This window comes from Bufo bufo, chromosome 7, assembly GCF_905171765.1.
Source record: "Bufo bufo chromosome 7, aBufBuf1.1, whole genome shotgun sequence".
Classification (NCBI taxonomy): domain Eukaryota; kingdom Metazoa; phylum Chordata; class Amphibia; order Anura; family Bufonidae; genus Bufo; species Bufo bufo.
Window position 1 is genome coordinate 83,079,835 of NC_053395.1, and position 23,208 is coordinate 83,103,042.

Below are 23,208 nucleotides of genomic sequence, written 5' to 3' on the forward strand. Positions count from 1 at the left end.
TTTCTAGCGCCGCATTCGGTGGCCTCTGCCGTGTGGCCCCTCCTCAGCTGGAATATGATGCTAGCCATAGTCTTGTGGTTCCCCTTGCATGGGTTCCTTCTTAGGTGGAGTATGGCACCGCCACTATCATCCTGGGACTTCTTCAGTATAGTGCCAGTCCCAGATGGGGAATGAGCTTCTCTCCTTCCATCTTTGTCCTTCTCTGGCTCCGGGTTCACGGCCACCCCGCAAGTCTTTGTGGCTCCTACGTTACTACTTTTCCCTCATCTGCATTTGCGAGGGGTATTGTTTCCGGTCCCGACTGGTGAACTGTGACGACTTCACACCCTCCTTCTACAGGTGAATTCTTCCTATTGATCCTGGGTGTGCTACCTGTATCTACAATTATTTCTCTTACGACATGAGTATTTTCTGTCAGATCAGTCCAATGGTGATCATACCTTTTTTCTACCCATTCCGTGGGTAGACTATGAGACTCGCCACGCCAAGCGGAGCAGGGGCTCCTGTCATGCGTTACCACCGTTGATGGACGTTTCGTTCTGGGAACGGAACTCCTTTTCTATTTCTTCTTCCTCCTCGAATCGCTGGTTGCTTGTCTCTCCCTTTTATCTACCTGACTAGTAGCCATGCGTGGCGCTGCTCTGGACTCCCCTCATCATTTTTTTTCCTATCTGACCAGTGTTCCCTGGTACGGGTGGGGCGTTGGACGTCGTCATCGCACCCTATCCAGCAGGGGTAGTTCTCTTATCTTGGTCTGGTCTAAATATTCGTCGAGCAGCTTTGTCACGCTGTCAATATATGGTCACTGACGGAGCTCCTCGCCGTCGGTGGTTCTTGCACCAGATTTACTCTACCTATCTCACATGTATTGGTTCCTTGGCCCGTGGTGTCTGATTCAGGCGTTTTTTCTCTGTTGGTTATCAACCAGTTTTTCAGTCTCCCCGCAAGCCTCTTCGGCTCTGGGGCATCAGTCTGCCAATCGACCGCTTCTGTGGAGCGTCTCTCTTTAGCAGGGGTGTATCCCGTGGCCTGGGTTTTTGGTTCTGCATCTAGAGTTAGGGCCAGCTAGGTGAGGAACATGACCTTTCTCTGTAAATCTTCTTCCCCTCTTTTTATTTCTGGGAAGGTGGCATTCCTGGGTGCAGGTCTTTTCCATCCAACGAATTTGGGAGTTGGGAGTGCCTTTTCTTGTACGTACATTTTTTTTTTTTCTTGTCAGGTACTTGCATAACGCAGTGCTCCGCCCATTACCTTTTTTTTTGCTGACTGTAGTCGCTGCCTTCCATGTCGACAGGACGTTGTTTTCCCTTCTTTTTCCTTTTCCCTCACACTCCAGAGAGTGAGCTCTCCATCAGGATGTATTCGAGCTCGGAGGTTTGCTTGTCCATGACTAGCTCTTTCCGCCGTGCGGATTTTTACCTGGTCATTCCTGGAGGTCCTTGGAATGGCTCGATGGTCTCCAAGGCGTGTTCCAGGTGGATCCTTTGGCAGCCGCTTAGGCATTCCGCTCCCGGGGCAAGGCACTGCCTGGTGGAGTTTGAGACATCTGACCAGTGGTCAACTCTTTGTGAGATACATGTTTCACCCTGCATCAGCTTCGCGATACTATAAGGCAGTGCCTTGGTCTTCCTGGCACGCATTCACCTACTTTTTTGCCAGGTGCTTCCTAGGCATCGCCAGTGCTGCTCCGGCCCACAGGGTCTCGCAGGCAGTAGTGCATTAAGCATTATCGAGGGTATTACTCTATGGGTGTGGACTTTTTTCCCTCCCCGTGGACTGCTTTAGAACGTCCCACGGTCCTGTGTCCCCCAATGATACCAGTGAGAAAACAAGATTTTTGTGAAACTCACCTGTAAAATCTTTCTCGCGTAGTTCATTGGGGGACACACACAGAACCCACCCAGTATTTATTATTGTTGATGGGGATGTCTGGTTGCCGGTCGGGTGTTTAGCGGGTTCGCTTCCGCCGGTGTTTGTTGCATTCTCCTTTACTTGGCACATGTTTTCTACTGCTTGAGCACAAACTGACATGCTCTCTCCAGGCTGGAGGGGGTATAGCCTGCAGGGGAAGAGCTAAGTCTTTTTTCAGCCTAGTGTCGCCTCCTAGTGGCAGCAGCAAGCTTTACCCACGGTCCTGTGTCCCCCAATGAACTACGCGAGAAAGAGATTTTACAGGTAAGTTTCACAAAAATCTCGTTTGCTTCCCTCCACAGTTCCAGGACTTGGACGTACACTTGGGTATCTTCCTAAAATGCCACGCTTAAAAATAACGCACATATTTTTGTGGTATATTGTGTATGGCCATCCATCCCGCAAAACACAACAGCAGCCCAGAGTAATGGATAATACAATAACTGAGCACACTGCTGAATGTGAGAATACAGTGCTACCAGACAGCCACCCTACTGACAGCCCTCCTCCTACACAGAGCACAGACGTGGACCCTAAAACAGGCAGTACAGCTGATGATACAGTACAGTATGTATCCGACCAAGGACCAGAGCAGTGCACAGAAACGGGTAATGTAGAACACAGCATTTCGGTGGTCATTTACTAATCTGAAATACGCCTAATAAATACAGTTAGTTGCACCGCTATCTGCGACTTCTCCCTGCTCCTGCCAGGTCTAAAATTGTGGGCGGTGGAAGGGGATGGGCCATCTCATTAATCATTTTCTACGCCTGTTTTAGCAGCACTGCTGCTGTCTTCAGATAAATTGTTGAATATCTTGCATAACAGCCTGCTTACTCTTTATTTCTTCCAGTCTACGTAGATGAAGAGTCGTGGATGAGGTATGTGCCACCTGCTAAAGTACACTCTGAGTATGGACCAGGCTGGGTTCTTGTCAGTGATATCCTTCTCTGTTTACCACTCTCCATTTTCATTCAAATAGTTCAAGTCAGTTACAAGGTAATATTAATTGTTAATGTTCCATGTAATAAAAAAAATGGTTTGGCTGCAGAATTTCAAATCTAGACTGCCAGCTATATTTCCCCCAGCAGAAACCGAGCACAGAAGGAACACAGCATGTCACCAACTCTGCTGTAGTCTCCTTTATTCCAAAAGACAAGATGGCACAACAGAAGCCTACTCTTCTGTGGTCTGCCAGCAATCAAATTGCCAATTCCGCTATACCCTGGAATACACACACCTTACTGGGTCTTTGTTGTAGATATCCCTCTATACCCTGCTTCAGCATGTTCTCCCTCTCCAAGGGGATATGCACTAAAGTGGCAACCTAGCTCCAGGCAGGGGCATTGGACATTTACCTGAAGACCAAGAGAGGCAAGTATATGTTCCATTCCCCAGGTCCATAGCTACCTTGTCCCCCCTACCATCAGTTGCTGTGGTGGACCTCTGCAGAAGCACTGGCTCTTTATCACACTGCCTTCATGTTCCTCCTATTAGACTCTCACATAATAACATTATGCGTCCTGCATTCAACACTTTTGTTTGCTGTTGTCAGGGCAGTCCACGGGAGCTCTTTAATGGCCTTTATGGTCAGCTACTTTCCGCCTAAAAGTGAAGTCGAACAGGGCTCCAACTGATCGCAGTGCCTGTGCACAGATTTTCTGGGACACCAGCATTCTTCCAGGAATATCCCAACCAGTCCTTTCTTATTTAGCCCCTTGCTTCAACATGTTTCAGGCCGCAGTAAATGCAGGGCCTGCATTCCATGGCTAATTGCATTGGAACTTGCCTTTCTCTGTGGGCACGCACCGATGTCAGCTTCACCCCTTTCTACTACTTCTGACCTCCCCATGATTTACCAGGCATAACCTCTTTCTCTGTGAAGTGAACACATAGGTTTCTGGTCCAGCCATTACCATTGCAGGTGGGATTTTAACCAGGAATCACGGCAAAATAAACATTGTAAGAGGTTTCTGCCTTTAAGTCTATGATGAGCAACTGCCTGAAAAGAGGACGGTAAAAGGAAAACAAACACATTTTATTTGTTTAACCAAAGCAATGAAAGAAAAGGGCAACACTACCGTGTATATGTGAACAAGTTATCAGGCATATAGGATTAATGTTAAAACCAAACTATACCTCAAACCATATAACACAATATCCTAGGGGGTCTAGTCCATAATACAAGAGCACCAATAGTCGAACCAACCAATGGCCCCATACAAAGACACATGAGACCTAATATATAAAATATAGTACAAAAGTTTATTGAACATATATTAGTACATATTAAGGTGAAAACAAACAATGGGGGAAGATGACAAAATCCCCCCCCAAACCCCTGTCTACAAAGACGGGACAGAGGCTCCCAGTAAAAAAGTACCCACCAGATAAAAATCACAGTATCCTTACAAATATGACATATACACCAAAGGCTTAAATCCGATCCTGTATGCATAGAAAGACACAATGGTGTCTAGCTGCTAACCAATTGTTAGCATCTGAACCCTGAGACCCCAGGGAAAAATAGTGCAATTCAAAACTGGCATACAAATATAAAGCCAATATGCCAGAGCAAAGCCCTGATAACAGGTAACACACAGATGGATAGCAGTAATAAAAGCAAATAGTCAGTCAATTACCCATGGTGGATACAAAAACCGAGGCCCCGGCACTGCTGCTACCTCGACGCGCGTTTTGCCAACCCACTAGCTTCATCAGGGGGAATAATGTCAGGCCACCACAAATGCCTGCGCCGATGACCGAGATGTCTGTGCAGGCAGCGGTCAGACATTCACTGCGCCGAATACAGATGCGCAGGCGCAAGAATTCGTCAGCTGGCTCAGATGGAGGATGGCATTCAAGAGGAGATGGGCGGGCTGGAGGGACGCGCTGGGCGGTATACAATGTGAGTAGACCGAGCCTCTAGGTGCTGAAAAGACGCAATAAAAGTTCGTTTTTTAGGCAAACGGCTGCACACAAAGGTATTATAATAGCATTGTTTGGTAGAGCATACGCTAGCGGATCGCTAGTGTCTGATAGCTAATTATGTCAAAACGAGGTGATAAACCCTTTAAGGCCTTTGGGTTTTTCTGTATTGAGGCGGAATATCCATTCCATTTATTTCCTCAGGTGAATCGAGTCTAGATCGCCACCCCTGAGTGACATCTGTATTTGTTCAATTCCTTGAAATGTAATGACATTCGTGCTGCTCATATGTGATTGATTCACATGTCTTGCTTTTGGGGTGTCCTTATTATTCCGAATGTCATCAAGGTGTTCCCCCCCCCCCCCCCACTCTCCATCTAAACTCGTGGATGGTCTTACCACATACTGAAGACCACAATACATGTGGCAAGGTACACCACCGCAGTGGTCTTACAATTAATAAAAGTTCTAATGTAAAGCGTGTCTGAGTGGATGTGCTTGAGAACGTTTTCCCCACATGAATAGCTTTGCAGGCCATGCAGCCGTTGCATCTATATGTTCCGATAATCTGTTTGGAAAGCCACGTGCCAGCTTGGAGGGGTGTCGGGAAACTGTGGACCAGCCAGTCCCTCAAGTTCCTGCCCCTTCTGTATGTGATAAGGGGTGCCTTGCCTACAGAATTACCAATGTCGGGGTTTGTAGGATGGCCAGCAACATACATCAAAGAGCAGTCATGTTCCGAGTACGGGTTAAGTCTCTGAACAATAGGGTTTGGCGTCCTAACCAAACAATGGGGGATCATTTCTGGAGACTGCCCGACTGGTGTGCCTTGATTGTTGTACAGACCACAAATTGAGCTACACTAGCATTTGTGCTGGCCTGTTTACCCCTTCAGGACATTATTCCTATATGCCTGATAACTTATTTACATATACACGGTAGTGTTGCCCTTTTCTTTTATTGTTTTGGTTAAGCAAATGAACCCTCGGATTTGGATGAGTCATCTTCTGCAGATCCCACAAGCGGAACAGTCAGCCAGCACTGGCACGTTACCCACTTCCTTAGGCAGAGTAATTGTGCTGTAGCTGTTCCTGACATGGCTATGTTGCTATTGCAACCCCCCAGATAGCTGCATTCTTATATAGTCTTATTGCTTTAATTTCGAACCACTGTCTTTGTGCAGCCTTCAGTTTATCTAGTAGCACGATCTGAATTTTCACTCTGTTCCTTAGGCAGCTCAACTGACCCTTATCTCTGATCTCTGACCTCTTAAACACTCATTATAGCTCAATTCTTATTTAAGCCACAATCTTATGAGTAAACTAAGTGTTTATGACCTTTTTAGTAATTTAGAGGTTAAGGGTTATTAGGGCACAAAGTAAAAGTAAGGCCGAGTTCACCCATCAGTTATTTGGTCAGTTATTTTCATCAGTTTTTGTGAGCCAAAACCAGGAGTTGTGGCTACACAGAGAGAAGGTATAATAATGAAAAGATTTGCACCTGTTCCGTGTTTTTGACTCTCCCTTGGTTTTTGCTCACAATAACTGATGGAAAAAAACTGATCAAATAACTGAAGTGTGAACTAGATTTAAGGACTGTTTCACACTACCGATAAAACAGATACGGCAGGCTATTCCGGCCGGAAATAGCCTGTCAGATCCGTCCTTGCCGGGCACTGCCGCAACCTGGCAAATATGCAGAGGAGCGGCCGGACAAGTACTGCTGCACACAGCAGTTTTGGTTTGGCCACTCCTTGGCATATTTGCCAGGTTGCGGCTGGATCTCCGCCTGACCCCATTATAGTCAATGGGGCCAGACTGATTTCTCGCCCATATTCATTGGGGGACACAGGAACTGTAAGGTATAACTATGTCCTCTAGGAGGCGTTGACACAAGTAAAAGCTGTTAGCTCCTCCCCTGGCAGCTATACTTCCTCCAGCCTGGAGAGAGAGCTTCAGTTTTTTCTAGTGTCAATAGGAGGCAAGACCTCCCTGCTCTGCAGGGTAGCTCATGAAGATTTTTTATTTTAGTTTTTTTATTTCTATTTTTTCTTTTTTCAGGTGGGAAACAGTAGTCGCCTAGCCTCCATGTTCTCCCGGGGGAGCATGCCAGCGTTGGTCCGCCACGCTGACTCCTCCCCCACAAGAAGACAAGGGAACCAGGGCATCCTCGCTCCCCTGCATCCCACCAGCAGAAGGGTCACCCATCCAAGTCCCTCTTCCAGCATCCTGCCACTACGGTGCCAGTAGCTGAAGGGGTGACCCTGCTGGAGAAGAGGAAGGGTGAAGATGGCGGCAGGAGAAGAGGATAAAGATTAGGTGAGTACACGGGACTAGGTAAGTATGTTTAACCCTCCTGGGTCGTTTGTTCTCCCCCCCCCCCCCACCTTCCTCCCTCCCTCTTGGTGGCAATAGTTTTCAAACAGGCACAGGGCTTCAGCATAGCCCAGCACCCACTCCCCCTCTGGCAAACCCCCTGGCACAGGTCGCTCATTGTTGTCCTCCAAGCCGGGACAACGGCACATAGGGGGTTAATGTGGTGGAACCCCCTGGTAGGCGCTTCCAATAGTGGGAGGCTGACCGCACCGCTTTGTCCGGAGTGTATGGTCACATATGCAGAGAGGAGGAATCACTTCCTGAGGCTGACGCCTACCGCCATTATCCACCCCTTTTGGGAGAAGACGCGCCGCTCCACAGGGGGTTAACTGCCATGCGGTCGGCCGGCACCGCAACTGTGTTCAGGCCGCGATGTTGTTTGCCCGACCTGGGCTGGTGTCTGCCCGGCCCGCGGGGTGGTTCCCCCGTTCGTTGCCAGACAGGCGCATTTTGCACGCTGCTCTGGTCTCTATGGTCTGGCCCATGCAGGGGCTAGCAATACCCTCATCGGCTGTGTGCAAAAGCTTGATTCACCGCTTTGCGGCCTGCTGTGCCGCAAACTTTGTTCCCTGATAAGGGGGGTGCACTCTGGCGCAAATTCTTCCCGCCCTACTTCCCCCTCCCCCAGAAACATGCTGAGCTTCGCCCCTGGTCCTCAAAATGGCATTAACCCTTCATGCACAGCCACCTCTTTAGGCCAGCATATCTGGGGATCTACTCCTAGTGCAAGGTTAGTAATGTGGAGGAATTTAACCCTTTCCTGCCTCTTGTGCACTTGAGGCCGGCATCTTAGTTTCATTTAAAAAAAAATGTGCGCCATACGTGTCCCCCCTCCTCAGCCCTCACTACTGCAGGACCACTCTGTCTGTGTGGTACCCATAGTTCCCAATACACCCTCTGCATCGTTTGGTTGATAACTTTCCACCTGCGCAATCCAGTGAAGGACCTCTAAAGGATTCCAATCCGTCCTCCGGGGCAGTTTGAGAATTCTCCACCTGCGCAATCCTGTAGGGAACCGCTGGAACTTCCAAATCCACCCTCTGGGGTCGTTTGGTTGATAATTCTCCACCGGCGCAATTCAATAAAGGACCTCTGACATTCCAAATCCACCCTCCCGGGTCGTTTGGTTGATAATTCTCCACCTGTGCAATCCACCCTCCGGAGTAGTTTGATAAAGCACCGCCTGCGCAATTCGGTGGAGAGACCTCTAGAAGTTCCCATTCCACCCCCTGGGTAGTTCGGTTGATAAGTCCCCACCTGCGCAGTCCGCAACTGGCAGGGGCAAGATTCTGAGGGGTAGACCTAAGCGCAAGCGGACCACGGCACATCTTTTCTCCTCTAATATCCCCGCACCCCCACCCTTCCTCCCTGGGTCACGCTCCTCACAGGAGTGGGTCCGTCCGAGGGAGGGGGGGGGGGGGGGATCACTGATTCAGACCCTGACATGAATCCGAAGCAATCTTCTATGGCGGCCAGTAGTACTTGAATGCATTACCCCCTTCCATAGGCGGAGTACTTGCACTACTTCGGGATACAATACTTGCCTTATACATTGTCCCCTGCCATAGGTGGACTAAGTATATTAACACTGGTTTCAGTGCCGGACGTATACTTTCCCCCTTCTGTTGGTGGCGGAATTGCATCTGCACTGGGTTCAGTACATGCCGTATGCATTAGCCCCTTCCATAGGTGGCGCGATGACCTTATCACTGGTTACAATGTGTGCTGTATCCATTACCCCCTTACTTAGGTGCAATAATTGCACTCCCACGGGGTACAGGACTCGCCATATGCACTAGTTCTCGCCGTGGGCATTAACCCCCTTCATAGGTGTAGTATTTTCCCTACCACTGGCTTAAGTACTTGCCGTATGCATTCCACCTTCCATAGGTAGGGTAATTGCACCACCATTGGATATGGTCCCGACTGTCGCGCTATACTTCCATAGGCGGAGTGTTGCAAATCGCCGTCCTTCCTGTTGCATTACCCCCTTCCACAAGTGATCCACTAGCAGGGGAATAACGAAACATCTTCGGATGCTGCAATTCAACTGCGCCACGGCTCTAGGTGCCTTCGCTTATTTCACAAAGGGGCGTGGCACAGTCGGTACCCGCGGGTGCCCTGTACTCTTACTCTAGTGGTATATGGGTGCCACCAGTGGATACGGTGGCTATTCCTCATTGTATCCTTTTTTTCTTTTTGGTGCTGGTTTTGGGCATGATTATAACATCCCCTGTCTTCTCAGGGGGTTACCTAGCATCACTTATGTGTCCCCCCCATCTCCATGGGCCTCCATTGTTACAGTCGGTGCACATATATGGTGAGTATGTTCCAGAGAGTCGAGTGTTTCACTGACTCTGTATTCTCTATCCACCACTCCACCTTTTCTGGGAAAGTGGTTGTGCTGGCACTCTGGTTTAGCTGCTACAGCGTGTTCTCCTCCACAAGTGCAGCTTTTCGCTAATGCTCGAGTTCGTGGTCACTGCAGTGGGCCATCCCCCTCAGGTAGGGGTCCTACCCTGGCGCTAGCTTGGCAGTTGCTCCTGTTCAGCGCCCTTCCAGGTAGTTTTTAAGGTTAGCTCTACTTAACTGGGGCAGTATGGTACATGGCTTCTATGGATAGTCTCAGGCCTCCCCCTCAGTTTTCCGCTGACTGGGCAAGCACTGGCTACTACTTGGGTTCTTACTGCACAGCTCTTTCGTTAGGTGGTGGACTCTTCTAGCACTGAATTTGGTGGCCTCTGCGGGTGGGCCCCCTCTGCTGGGGTATGGAGCTAGCAATACACTATGACTCCCCTTGCCTGGCTTCCTCCTCTGGCGGAGTTTTTGCACAGCCACTTAATTTTTGGCTACTTCTGTATAGCGCCGGTCTCAGACGGGGAATGGGCTTAGACCTAGCCTATTCTTTTTCTGTCTTTTTCCTCCTCTGGCTCATGGTTCATAGCCAACCCGCATGCCTTGGTAGTTCCTACTTTACTACTTTTTCCTCATCTGCATTTGCACGGGGTATTCGTTTGGTGGCCTTCCATTTCCAGACATGCTCCGGTCCCGACTGGTAGGCTGTGGCGCCCTCCACATCCCTCCTTCTACAGGGACTCTTTCCATTGGTCTGGGTGTGCTAACTGTATCTACACGAAAGCTTTCCACCTTTCTCTCCCGAGCAAGAGTTCCGAAAGCATGCGGCGTGGACTCACTGATATCTCCTTGGCGGGAGTTCTCCCTCTTTACGTGTTTTTTCCCCTTCCCCTCCTACCCAGGGTTCTATGGAAGGCATTCCGACAAATCCTAGTCGCTCCGGATTGGCCCTGTCGCGTATGGTACGCCGACCTCGTTCTCCTTCTAGGAGACGTCCCTTGGTCACTGCCACTCAGAGACTACCTTCTTTCACAGGGTCCGGTCTTACATTACTATTTAGGGTCTTTGTTTGACGGTGTGGCTATTGAAACCGCCATTCTGATGTGGAGAGGGTTTTCGGCGGACGTCAGCCAGGAAGCCTGCATCGCCCAGGATCTATTATAGGACCTGGAGGTCCTTCCTGGGCTTCTGTAAAAGCCGGGACATCCCCTCACTCCGTTTTTTTTTTCTCTCCCCACACTCCTATCCTTTCTCTAATCAGGGTTGGACCTTGGTTTAGCCCTTAGTTCCTTGATGGCTCAGGTGGTGGCGCTTCTTCAGGGAGTGGCACATACGGTTCCTCCATACCGTCCTTTACCGCCTTGGGATCTGAATTTAGTTCTCTCAGCGTTCCAGTCTTCTCCCTTTGAGCCCTTGCGGGAGATCTCACTCCGGCTCCTGTCCTAGAAGGTAGTTTTTTTTCTTGTGGCTATCGCATCCATCAGACAGGTGTGCGAGTTGGGGGTGCTCTCTTGCAGAAAACCCTTCCTGGTTCTTCACAAGGTTAAGGCAGTTCTCCGGTCCATTCCTTCTTCTCCCGAAGGTGGTCTCTGACTTCCATATCAATTATGAAATTGTCATTCCTTCACTGTCCCTTTCCTTTACACCCTATGGAAGGGAGTTACATTATTGGAGGTTGTCAGAGCTCTGATCATTATTTGGCAGCCTCCAATCCCTTCCGGCGTACGGAACCCTTTTTGGTCTTTTCGGAAGGTCCTCACTAGGGATTGGCAGCCTCCAAGGTGGCGATTGCACGTTGGATTCGGTCTGTAAGTGCTGAAGCATACTGCAGGGACGCTTGCTTCCATGGGTCTGTGGTTTTTCCCTCCCTGTGGACTGCTTTTGAACGTCCCACGGTTCCTGTGTCCCCCAATGAATATGGGTGAGAAAAGGAGATTTTTGTATAACTTACCAGTAAAATCTTTCTCGCTCTTCATTGGGGGACACTGCACCCACCCAGTATTGTTGTTCGAGCACAGTTGTGGCAGTTGCTGGTTTGAACCCTGTTGGGTCTTTTGGCATGGTTGGTGTTCCATGTTTTTTCTTTGGTTGGCTTGCTTCTCCTACTGCTTGTGCACAAACTGAAGCTCTCTCTCCAGGCTGGAGGGGGTAGAGCTGCCAGGGGAGGAGCTAACAGCTTTTACTAGTGTGAAAGCCTCCTAAAGGACATAGCTATACCCACGGTTCCTGTGTCCCCCAATGAATATGGGCGAGAAAATGAGATTTTACTGGTAAGTTATACAGAAATCAGGATCAGATAGGCTGTACCTGGCCAGTACAGCATGCCGGATCTGTTTCAGTGTGAAACGGGCCTAAAAAGTACAATTCACTTTAAAAAAAACAGTTAACCCTTTGTGACAGAACAGATCAATATTTTTAATAAAGACCAATTGAAAAAATGACTTTTTGGCCCAAAATGAGAAATGCAATCATAAAAAAAATAATAATAGCCACCAAGGTATACATAACCTTTAAAGAGCATCTGTCAGCATCATCAACCCTATTAAACCAGGCATTATCCCTGTTAGAGTTGACCATGCTGAGTAAAACAATATATTTATTTTCTGTATATAGGGTTGATAGTTGTTAATTTAAATTTTTATGTAAATTAACAATTTGAAGCACCAAGGGGCTTTTTTGGTATTTGTAGTTAATCATGAAATATAATATTTTTCAGGTTGACAACCTTGAGGACTATTTAAATGACCCAATGAAAAAGCACACACTCATCAGATACCTGCCCAGATCAATACGACAACAGCTGCTGTATAAAAGGTATGTGACACTACCGGAAAATCCACTGCAAATTCACAGTTATCGGAGTTCTGAAAATTGCTGAGCTCTGGCTCTGCTTTTTCCAGCAGTCCTGTTCTGGAGATAGGTGCAGGTCCCACCTGCAGGATCTGCTCCTATCTAACTTTGATGGCATATCGCTATGATATAACATTAAAGTCTAAGATGGACCAGCCCCTTTAAATTCACAGGTGAGAGCTGCAGCACCTCTTTTATGTGGACATGCCCTTATTAAAAGGAAGAACACCCTTATTGCAGGAAAATTGTCTGCCTGAGTTTGACCATCTTCTCATAGTACAGCACATGTTCATTTAACTGCAGCCTAAATTTAACACATTTACTGTCAGAAATGGTGCTATATTGCATATTGAGAAAGGACAAATATTCTTCATCCTTCCTAATTTAGACTTGATAACCTTATGGATGACCATCTTCAAATACATCAGATTAAAAAAAGCAAGTCTTGCCACCATTGCTTATGGATGTTGCCTTTTTCTTTAGGAGATATGTCTTCTCAGTGTTTCAAGGGCTACAGAAATTAAATTGCATGGGTTTACTACAATTTCCTCCATCTGAAAAATTTCAAGACAAAGATCAGGTATGAACATTGCTATCTATGTGCGTAGATGCTTTACACTTTCAGTACTTAGAGGCTCTTAGGTGGAATGGTGGCTTGCAGCACAGACTTCAAATGACAACCTTTCCAGTTCATTATTTTCTATGCTCTTTGTAAATCCTCCTCCTTACTATCAACAAAGCAGCATCACACAGTCTCATTCAAGTGAAAGAGCCGCAATGCAGACACAGGCCATAGACAAGAGTGGAGTAAACCTTGAAGGGGTTTTCTGGGTTCAGACTATGGAACGTCATCAATATTTTCATTTTGAAGAACCCCTGTAAGATAAAAAACACTGACAAAACACAATGCCAGTGGTGATTATTTTTTTTTACCTATAAACAACGCAATACCTGTCAATATAAACTGTCCAAATGGACATCAGATACCAGAGATCATGCCTCTAATAAACTGACCACGAAGTATAAATCATAACCAGGACAGGGTCCTTTTTATTTATATAGTTGGGGGTGCACTCTTATCTCCTCTGGAGCCCTCTTGGCAGTGTAGAGAGTTCATCTGTCACACATGCCTGTTCTAATAGCACATTTTACTAGTGCCAGAAGATACAGACCTTGCATTCAGGACAGCAGAACTGGCTGCTCGGCTTGTGATGAGCACACGTCTGTATCTCACAAGACATGTCATTAGATATAGATCATCTGGGAAGGAACCCTTGTATGGAGGTTGTTCGCTAGATGAGACGCTAGGCATATTACACAGCATTGAATGTTTTCTCAACTTCCTATTTTAGTTTTAAAGTGATCTCCACCTTTTTATTATATCATTCTATGCCCAATATTGTGTGTTGATTAATTTCTTAATATATCTTTATAGGTGTCGGAGCTCTGCTTTTCTGAGGCAGAGCCTTAAATCTCTACATAGACATAGATTTAAAGAGGACCTTTCACTAGAATAGAAAATCTAAACTAAGTATACAGACATGGAGAGCGGCGCCCAGGGATCTCCCTGCACTTACTATTATCCCTGGGCGCCGCTCCGTTCTCCCGGTATAGGCTCCGGTATCTTCATATGTTAGGCTCCACCCAGTTGAGCCTGCCGGCGTCTCCTTCTCCCATGCTGTAGCGCTGGCCAATCGCAGCGCTCAGCTCATAGCCTGAGAGTTTTTTTTTTCTCTCAGGCTATGAGCTGAGCGCTGCGATTGGTCAGCGCTACAGCCTGAGAGAAAGGGACGCCGACAGGCTCAACTGGGTGGAGCCGAACATATGAAGATACCGGAGACTATACCGGGAGAACGGAGCGGCGCCCAGGGATAATTGTAAGTGCAGGGAGATCCCTGGGCGCCGCTCTCCATGTCTGTATACTTCGTTTAGATTTTCTATTCTAGTGAAAGGTCCTCTTTAAAATATAACATGCATGGCTGCCCACAGCTTCCACTAGAGGGAGCTTCACACTGGTAAGTGCCCTCTAGTGATGACTACAGGTAGCCAACTTATCTTTTAGATCTGTGGTATATTAGAGGGAATTTTGGAAACCTATGGAGATATATAGGATAGGGGACCCCCACTGATCACAAGAACAGGGGCCCTGTAACCCCTGCAATCCCCTGAAATGGACGGAGCAGCCGGTTGGGCATCTGTGTGGCCGCTCCATTCGTTTTTAAGGGAGTTCCGGAGATCACTGAGCGCTATACTTGGCTATCTCAAGAAATGAATGGAGCAGCCATTTGTATGCCCGACCAGCTGCTCCATTCACTTCGGGGGCTGCAGGGTGTACTGCCCCCCGTTCTCGTAATCTGTGTGTGTTCCAGTGGTAGGACCTCCACTGATCTAATAATTATCCATTATGTGGATAGGGGATAACTTATTGTGACCAGGGTACCTCTTTAAGGTGAAATTTGTCAAAAAAAAATTAACACGTAACCAGGGTGGATAAAAATCAATGGTTTTAAAAAAAATATCAAAAAAAATCAGATTTTTTTTTATATAAAATGCTTTTCTCGCTGGTATCATTGGGGGACACAGGACCGTGGGTATAGCTTGCTGCTGCCACTAGGAGGCGACACAAGGCTGAAAAGTGATAACTCCTCCCCTGCAGGCTATACCCCCTCCAGCCTGGAGAGAGCATATCAGTTTTTAGCTTAGTGTCGTAGGAAGCAGACCTCCCTGCTTTTGCAGGGCAGCTTACTTTTATTATTTTATCTTTTTCCTTTTTTAGGTTTGGGGAAACAGAGTCGCCTAGCCACTCTCTCTACCCCGGGAGCAAGGCCGGTGTCGGAATCCCTCACCGCTCGCCCTCCCCAAGAAACAAAAGTGGACCAGGGCAGCCCAGCTCCCCTGCTTCCCGCCAGCCAAAGGGGTCACCTGAATCCGGCGAGACCCTCCGCCTTTCCAGTCCCCTGCCACTTCGGGTGCCAGCGGCTGAAGAGGTGACCCTGCTGGTACTCTGAGAAAGGGTGAAGAGAAGAGGAGGAAGATGGGGTGAGTAGTCCTCATTGGGTAAGTACCTCAGCCCCCCCCCCTTCCCCTTGGTCACCTCGGTCACCTCATAAGATGGAGGACTTTTTCTTCATGAGGGCCCCACATTACCTCAGGCCCCAATGTAGTAGCCGGCACGTTATACGGCCTGCGGGGTGAGCACCCGCGGCCGGTGTTCAACCACGGCGCTTGAGAGCGCCGCTCCGGTCACTCCACTTCCCGGCCGGCTATTCACTCGGCCGGCGCCAAAAATTTAGGCCCCGGCTTCTCTCCGGGCCTACCGGATTTCAGCCCGTACAGTTTTTTTGCGGCCACGGGATGGGTTCCCGCAGCAGGTGGACACATCTGCCCACTGATCTGGAGGGGGTATCGGCGGTTACTCTGAGTCCCTCTGTGGTAGCCGGCCAGCAGTACCGCCCGGTCGGCTGTGCGCCGAACTTTATGTCCCGGCTTTGCGGCCTACTAGGCCGCAACTTTCATTCCTATTATGGAGGGGGCGGGTTCGTCCTTTAGGCGCGAATCCTCCCCGTCTAGCTGTCCCTCCTCCAGGTGCCCGCTGAGCTCCGCTCCGGTCCTCTGAGCAGGGTTAACCCTTCCTGCACAGCCACCTTTTTCAGGCCCCTGTTTACCCTAGGTTTCTTACTGCAGGCGCAATGAGCCTTAATATTGCGGTATACAGCCCTTCCTGACCTCTCCATATGAGGTTAGGTCCTCACCAAAAAAAAAAAAAGAAATTATGCGCAACAAATCCTGCCCTCCTCAGTCCACAAAATCCATGCTCCAACTGCACGAATCCAGTGGGGTGCATCTGGAGGATCCCAATCCGCCCTCTGAGGCAGTTTGGTTGATTATGCTCCACATGCGCAAATCCAGTGGAGTACATCTGAGGGGTTCCCATTCCGCCCTCCGGGCCGTTTGGTTGATTATGCTCCAACTGCATAAATCCAGTGGAGTACATCTGGAGGATCCCAATCCGCCCTCTGAGGCCGTTTGTTTGATTATGCCCCAACTGCGCAAATCCAGTGGAGTACATCTGAGGGATTCCTATTCCGCCCTCTGGGCTATTGGGTTGATAATTCTCCAACTGCGTAAATCCAGTGGAGTACATCCGAAGAGTCCCCAATCCGCCTTCCGGGTCGTTTGGTTGATAATGCTCCAACTGCAAAGTCCAGTGGGGTACATCTGGAGGATCCCAATCCGCCCTCTGAGGCCGGTTGGTTAATAATACTACAACTGCGCAAATCCAGTTGAGGACAACTGTAACTTCCTATCCACCCTCCGGGGGCGTCCGTTTGAGTTTCTCCTCCTGCGCAACTCAGCGGAGGACCTCTGGAAGCTCCCAACCCACCCTCCTGGGTCGTTTGGTTAATAGAGCACCGTCTGCGCAATCAGTAAGCAGACCTTTAGTTCCATTCCACCTCCGGGTAGTTTGGTTCTTCTGTCAACACCGCCACAGCCTGCAACAGCCATGGGCTAGAGGCTGAGAGGTGGAACTGCGCACGAGCGAGCCGAAGCAGGACAGTTATTCGGACTCTGACATGAATCCGGATTAATATTCTGGTTCTGGTATATGCATTAACCCCTTCCTTAGGCACTACTTACACTTCTACTAGATACAGTGCTTAATTTGGGTATTACCTCCTTCCTGAGGTGGACTGACCTCACTAGCATTGGCCTCAATGCCAGCCATAGGTGCCCTCGTTCTGTGAGTGGCGGAATTGAAGTTCCACTGGGCTCAGTATCGTCAGCATACATTAACCTTTTGTATAGGTGGCATTATGGCATTCTCACTGCTGTCGCAGTTTTACGTACGCATTACACCCTTTCTGGGGTGGGATGATGGCACTTCCCACAGAGTACAGAACTCGTCATATGCAAGTTCCTGCTAGGTGCGTTACCCCCTTCGATGGGTGATGTATTTGCACTACCTCGGGTTACAGTACTTACTGGATATGTTACTCCCGATCATAGGTAAAGCGTTTGCACTGCCACTGGGCGCAGTGCTTGCCGTAGATTTTTCCCCCTCCATTGGGTGGGTAATTACACTTCTGTAGATTGCGGTTCTGACTATCGCGCTACCCCCTTCCCTAACCGGGGGATTGCGCTTCCGTTGGTTACTATTCCATCTCCCATTTGCCATCACATACTTCCTATGGCATTACCCTCTACAAACGATCTAGTAACGGGGGGATCACTATGCATCTTTGCATGCTGTATTTCAGCTACGCCACGAATCTAAAGGCCTTGGTTTCCTTCACAGGGGTCCGTGGCAACAGTCGGTACCGCTGGTGCCTGATATTCTCATCTAGTGGCATATGGATACTGCCACGGGATAATATGGACACTCCAATACTGTATCCCTCTTTTCTTCATGCACTTATTGGAGACACAAAAATGTCGGCCTTTGTGCTCTCAGGGGTGTCACCCAGCCTTAGGTGTCCTAGAGACTCCCCATCCCCATGAGCACTCCACCGTTCGGGTCAGTCACACTGCACAGAGTTCGGTGGTCAAGATCCAGCAAGCAGAATATTCCACCGACTCCGGATGCTTCGTCCACCACTCATCCTTATCTAGGTGGGGGCGTTATGCTGGCAATCTGCAGTGGCTACTACAACGGCTTCTCCTTCGCAGGGTAGTCTTCACGCTAGGGCTAGATGCTCCTAGTCGCGGTAGCGAGACAGCCCCCCTCAGGTAGGGGTTCTACCCTGGTACTAATTCGGCAGTTGCTCCTGTTCAGCGCCCTTGTCAGGTGGAGGGTTTAAGGTTAGCTCTACTAACTGGGCCAGCTTGATACCAGAAATTCTGCTGGATGTTCTCAGGCCTTCCCCTCATGTCCACGCTGGCGGAGCATGCGGTAACCTCTACCGCACGAGGGGTGTTTGAGTCACCATTACATGCTAAGGTTCCTTCTGCACAGTTCTTTCGTCAGGCAACGGATTCCTCTAACACGAGAATCAGTGACCTCTACGGTGTGGCCTACTCCTCGGCTGGAGTATGGCGGGGGCATTACTCTTGGGACTTCCCTTGTAGGGCCTCCCTTCAGGCGGAGTATCGCATCACCATTAGACGCTGTAGAGCTCCAGTCTCACATGGGAATGGGCTTTAGTTCTGGCCTCTTTCTGGTTTACTACCAATAAGGGTCCGTGGCTCTGACAACTGTTGTCCTTCTGCCACATCTAATCCATATGTTTGAGAAAGGCTCTTGATGTGAGCCGAAACGCCTCGCAGAGTATTGTTTGTGAACAATAAAGACATAATCTTTTGTTGAAGACTACAGTGAGTGGCACCTACTTTTTGAGTGCGTTCTACTAGGTAGATCAGTCCCTGCGACACTCGTCAACACTAGATTGCCGTTCTAAGCGGGACCTGGATTCTAGTAGTCATACCGTGACGCCATTGGTGCTACCTCTCTTCAGATGTTGGTGATATCTACGTCACCTCAAGCCAATGGTGGTTGTTCTTTCACTGCTCATTCCGGGGGTGGACTGAGAGCCTTACCAAGACGGGTGGAGCGTAGTCAAACTTCACCCGGCAAGAGTTTTTCTCTCATCTTTGTTCCACTCATCTGCCCTTCCAGGCAGCGTTGCCGCTTTGTTGAAATATAGTCACTGACGGGGCTTCCCATCACTAGCGGTGCTCACATTGGCTTTACTTTACCTTTCCCGTGTGGTATTGATACTTTGGCCTGTAGTGGGGCACGCCTGGCTCAGGCGTTTGTTTCTTAGTGATTATCAGGCAGCTTCTCTCACTAGAAATCTCACCACCAGCCTCTATGGCTATAAGGGCATTGGTCTACCAATATTCCGCTCCCTAGGGGGCGTTCTCTGACCAGAGGTGAATCCTACAGACTTGGCCTTTTAGTTCTACTTCCACAGCTGCGGCCAGGAGCCGTAGTACACGAACCGAGCTCTCCATCAGCCATGTGATTTGGCCTCTGAGCTTGCTTGTCCTTGACTAGCGCTTACAGCCCTACGGACTTCTACCAATTCTTATCCTGGGGTCCTTGTCAAGGCTGACGGCCTCCAAAGGCTGTTTTTCCAGATGGATCCGTTCAACAGTTGCTCGGGCATTTGCCCTCGGGTAGGCAACGCCCAGCTGAGTCTTGGCCCACCCGACCAGCGGTCGGCGCTGCTCGAGTCCATCTCCTTCATGCAGTAGTTTCCAGTGTGGAAGGCAGTATCTTGGTCTTCCGGGCACACGTTCATCAAGTCTTACCGGGTGCCTTCCTAGGCACCGGCGGATACTGTTCCAGGCAGCAAATTCTTGCAGGCGGCAGTGAGTTACGCATCCTCGAGGGCGTTTGTTTTTTTTCCAGGGGCATGTGATTTGTTCCCTCCCCGTGGACTGCTTTAGGACGTCCCACGGTCCTGTGTCCCCCAATGATACCAGCGAGAAAACGAGATTTTTGTGAAACTCACCTGTAAAATCTCTTTCTCGCGGGGTTCATTGGGGGACACAGCTCCCACCCAGTAATTTCTGTTTGCTGTGATTGTTGGCGGTTGTGGAGCCAGTATGGCCCCAGTTCTGGTTTGATCCGACTGGCGTTGGTCAGTTGTTGGTTGTTTACCGTATGGTTATTTTCTCCTACTCCTATGGCTTGGGCACAAACTGATATGCTCTCTCCAGGCTGGAGGGGGTATAGCCTGCAGGGGAGGAGTTATCACTTTTCAGCCTAGTGTCGCCTCCTAGTGGCAGCAGCAAGCTATACCCACGGTCCTGTGTCCCCCAATGAACCCCGCGAGAAAGAGATTTTACAGGTGAATTTCACAAAAATCTCGTTTTTGAGGAAAATATATTACCATCCAAAGGTTATTCCATCATGAAATAAAGATTAGTTTTTTAATTATGTAGAATAAGGCTGTACGTGGACTCCCATATTGTTGAATGGATTAGGCAGTGGCTGAGGGACAGACAACAGAGGGTTGTAGTCAATGGAGTATATTCAGACCATGGTCTTGTTACCAGTGGGGTACCTCAGGGATCTGTTCTGGGACCCATATTGTTAAATATATTTTGCAGAAGGCCTCGATGGTAAGGTGTGTCTTTTTTCTGATGACACAAAGATTTGTAACAGGGTTGATGTTCCTGGAGGGATACACCAAATGGAAAAGGATTTAGGAAAACTAGAGGAATGGTCAAAAATCTGGCAACTAAAATTTAATGTTGATAAGTGCAAGATAATGCACCTGGGGCAAAAAAAAACAAGAGCAGAATATAAAATCAGTGATACAGTCCTAACCTCAGTATCTGAGGAAAGGGATTTAGGGGTCATTATTTCAGAAGACTTAAAGGTAGGCAGACAATGTCATAGAGCAGCAGGAAATGCTAGCAGAATGCTTGTGTGTATAGGGAGAGGCATTACCAGTAGAAAGAGGGAGGCGCTCATGCCGCTCTACAGAGCACTAGTGAGACCTCATTTGGAGTATTGTGCTCAGTACTGGAGGCCATATCTCCAGAAGGATATTGATACTTTGGAGAGAGTTCGGAGAAGAGCTACTAAACTAGTACATGGATTACAGGATAAAACGTACCAGGAAAGATTAAAGGACCTTAACATGTATAGCTTGGAAGAAAGACGAGACAGAGGGGATATGATAGAAACATTTAAATACATAAAGGGAATCCACAAGGTAAAAGAGGAGAGAATATTTAAAAGAAGAAAAACTGCTACAAGAGGACATAGTTTTAAATTAGAGGGGCTAAGGTTTAAAAGTAATATCAGGAAGTATTACTTTACTGAGAGAGTAGTGGATGCATGGAATAGCCTTCCTGCAGAAGTGGTAGCTGCAAATACAGTGGAGGAGTTTAAGCATGCATGGGATAGGCATAAGGCCATCCTTCATATAAGATAGGGCCAGGGGCTAGCCATAGTATTCAGTATATTGGGCAGACTAGATGGGCCGAATGGTTCTTATCTGCCGACACATTCTTTGTTTCTATATGTGTAATTTTTTTGGTAAATAAATTCCATTAATCCATTCACAATGTCATGCTCTTCCAGAGGTTTTTGTAAGATTATTGGGCAGTTTCTCTGCCTACAAGATATTATCACAGATGCTTGGTTTACTTTTGACTCAGCAGAGATCACATGCCTCTTCTTCACAGCAAAAATGTTATAACATGAACAGAGTTGAGAAAAATACCTTAATCCTAACTTCTACAAACCTATGAATGCAGAATCAACCTAATCAAACTAATATGAAAAGTTGTTTAAATCTTCATCTACTTGCATATTATAAGTTATACCAGCAAGAATTAGTCTTTATGTAGAAAACTATGATTTAAATCAAGCCTTACTGACTAGTGATTTAAATCGTGATTTAAATCATTTTGATTTAAATCAAATCCACCCTGCACGTAACTTATGTGAAGTCATTTTTCTGTCGTCCTTTCTCCCGAAGGTGTTTGTGTATGTGAAGAGAAATGCAACCATTGTTGACACCACAACTTGTGACCCTCACTACAATATAGCACAAGCAAATCATCCTTTTGACAAGCGCTCCTATAATTTACAAAGTTTTCAAGATGTGGAGAATTTTTGGTTTGATTTGCAGTTTGTATGTCTAAATACACCTTTAGGTAAGCCACGTTTTTTGGTATAATATAGTCTTTGTTTGTAATGTACACTTTTCCAGCCTGTCCCTCTTCACAGCACCACAAGGTTGTACCACTTGACCTTTTTGGGACAAGAAAGAAGGAGGTTAAAAGGCCCCTCCCACCTCCACCCTCCGGTGTTCTTCCAGTCCCTATTAAGGACAGATACGGACAGGTACCCTGCTCCAAGGCTTGAACTAGGATCAGGGGGTTCTGCCTCTCCTCCTGGTTCATGAGTAGCCTCACTTGCACCTATCTAGGTAGAGGTCCCCTAGCGGCCCCCAGAACCCACCTGCCTGTATGCCGCCTATAGTTTGTTCTCTGCCTGAGTTCGATCAAGAGGGGGCTCATCTTCTTTCCTACCCTATGTGACCACGCCAGCACCTCCTGTGGTGAAGATCTTTTGGCTTGCTCCTGATTCTTATGAATGGAGTATTGTATCTGGTGGTTACTTCACTATTGATGGCTGTGGCCTCTGGGCCTGGATATCTGTTCCAGGCCTTTTCTTGTAGTTCCTGGGTAGCCTAGCTAGCACTTTCTGAGCAGAGATCTCCTATCAGTCACTAGAACCTCAGGCTTTCCAAGCCTTCTGGCCTGAGTTCGATTGGGGGTTTCGTCCTCTCCTTATTTTCCCTTTGCGACCCTATATTGGCCCTATCTATATTGGTCACATATTCATTTGTGCCCAAATATGATGTTTTTAATTTATGCAGATGAGCCTCTAGGTGCAACGGGGACATTGCTCTAGACTCGAGGCTCGGCTCTCTGCAACTGCTGCGCCCTTTTCACTTTTGACAGGACCCGGCAGTGAAAACATCATCATACCTGGCCCTGTTAATCAGTGCAGAGATAGCGGAGCCTCTAGGTGTAATGGCAACGCCTCTATTGTGCCTAGCGGCTTATTTGCATATATTAAAGCATCATATTTCTCATCAGTGTGGGCACATGGACATGGGACCAACACAGATGCCTTCAGCTGGCAAGTGCACATGCCACAGGTCAGCCAGTTTCATAGGTACGAATCTGCTGACAGATGCCCTTTAAATATTGGATAGATGATCTGCATGGTGCTATTATGTTGCTAATAGCAGGCTTATACTCCTGTACATTCTACAGGTGTTATTGTATAGTTATGTATTGCTAATATACCTTTTAATAA

The 23,208-nt window shown here is 48.0% G+C and overlaps 1 protein-coding gene across 1 annotated transcript in view; it reads left to right on the plus strand.

Moving 5' to 3' along the window:
* Nucleotides 1-23,208, plus strand: part of GTF3C1 (general transcription factor IIIC subunit 1) — a 199,910-nt gene that overhangs the window by 58,627 nt on the left and 118,075 nt on the right. Inside the window, 5 exon segments of the mRNA XM_040441684.1 lie at nucleotides 2,214-2,519; nucleotides 2,765-2,910; nucleotides 12,286-12,383; nucleotides 12,903-12,999; nucleotides 21,857-22,034. Of these exon segments, the coding sequence (XP_040297618.1) occupies nucleotides 2,214-2,519; nucleotides 2,765-2,910; nucleotides 12,286-12,383; nucleotides 12,903-12,999; nucleotides 21,857-22,034 (825 nt within the window).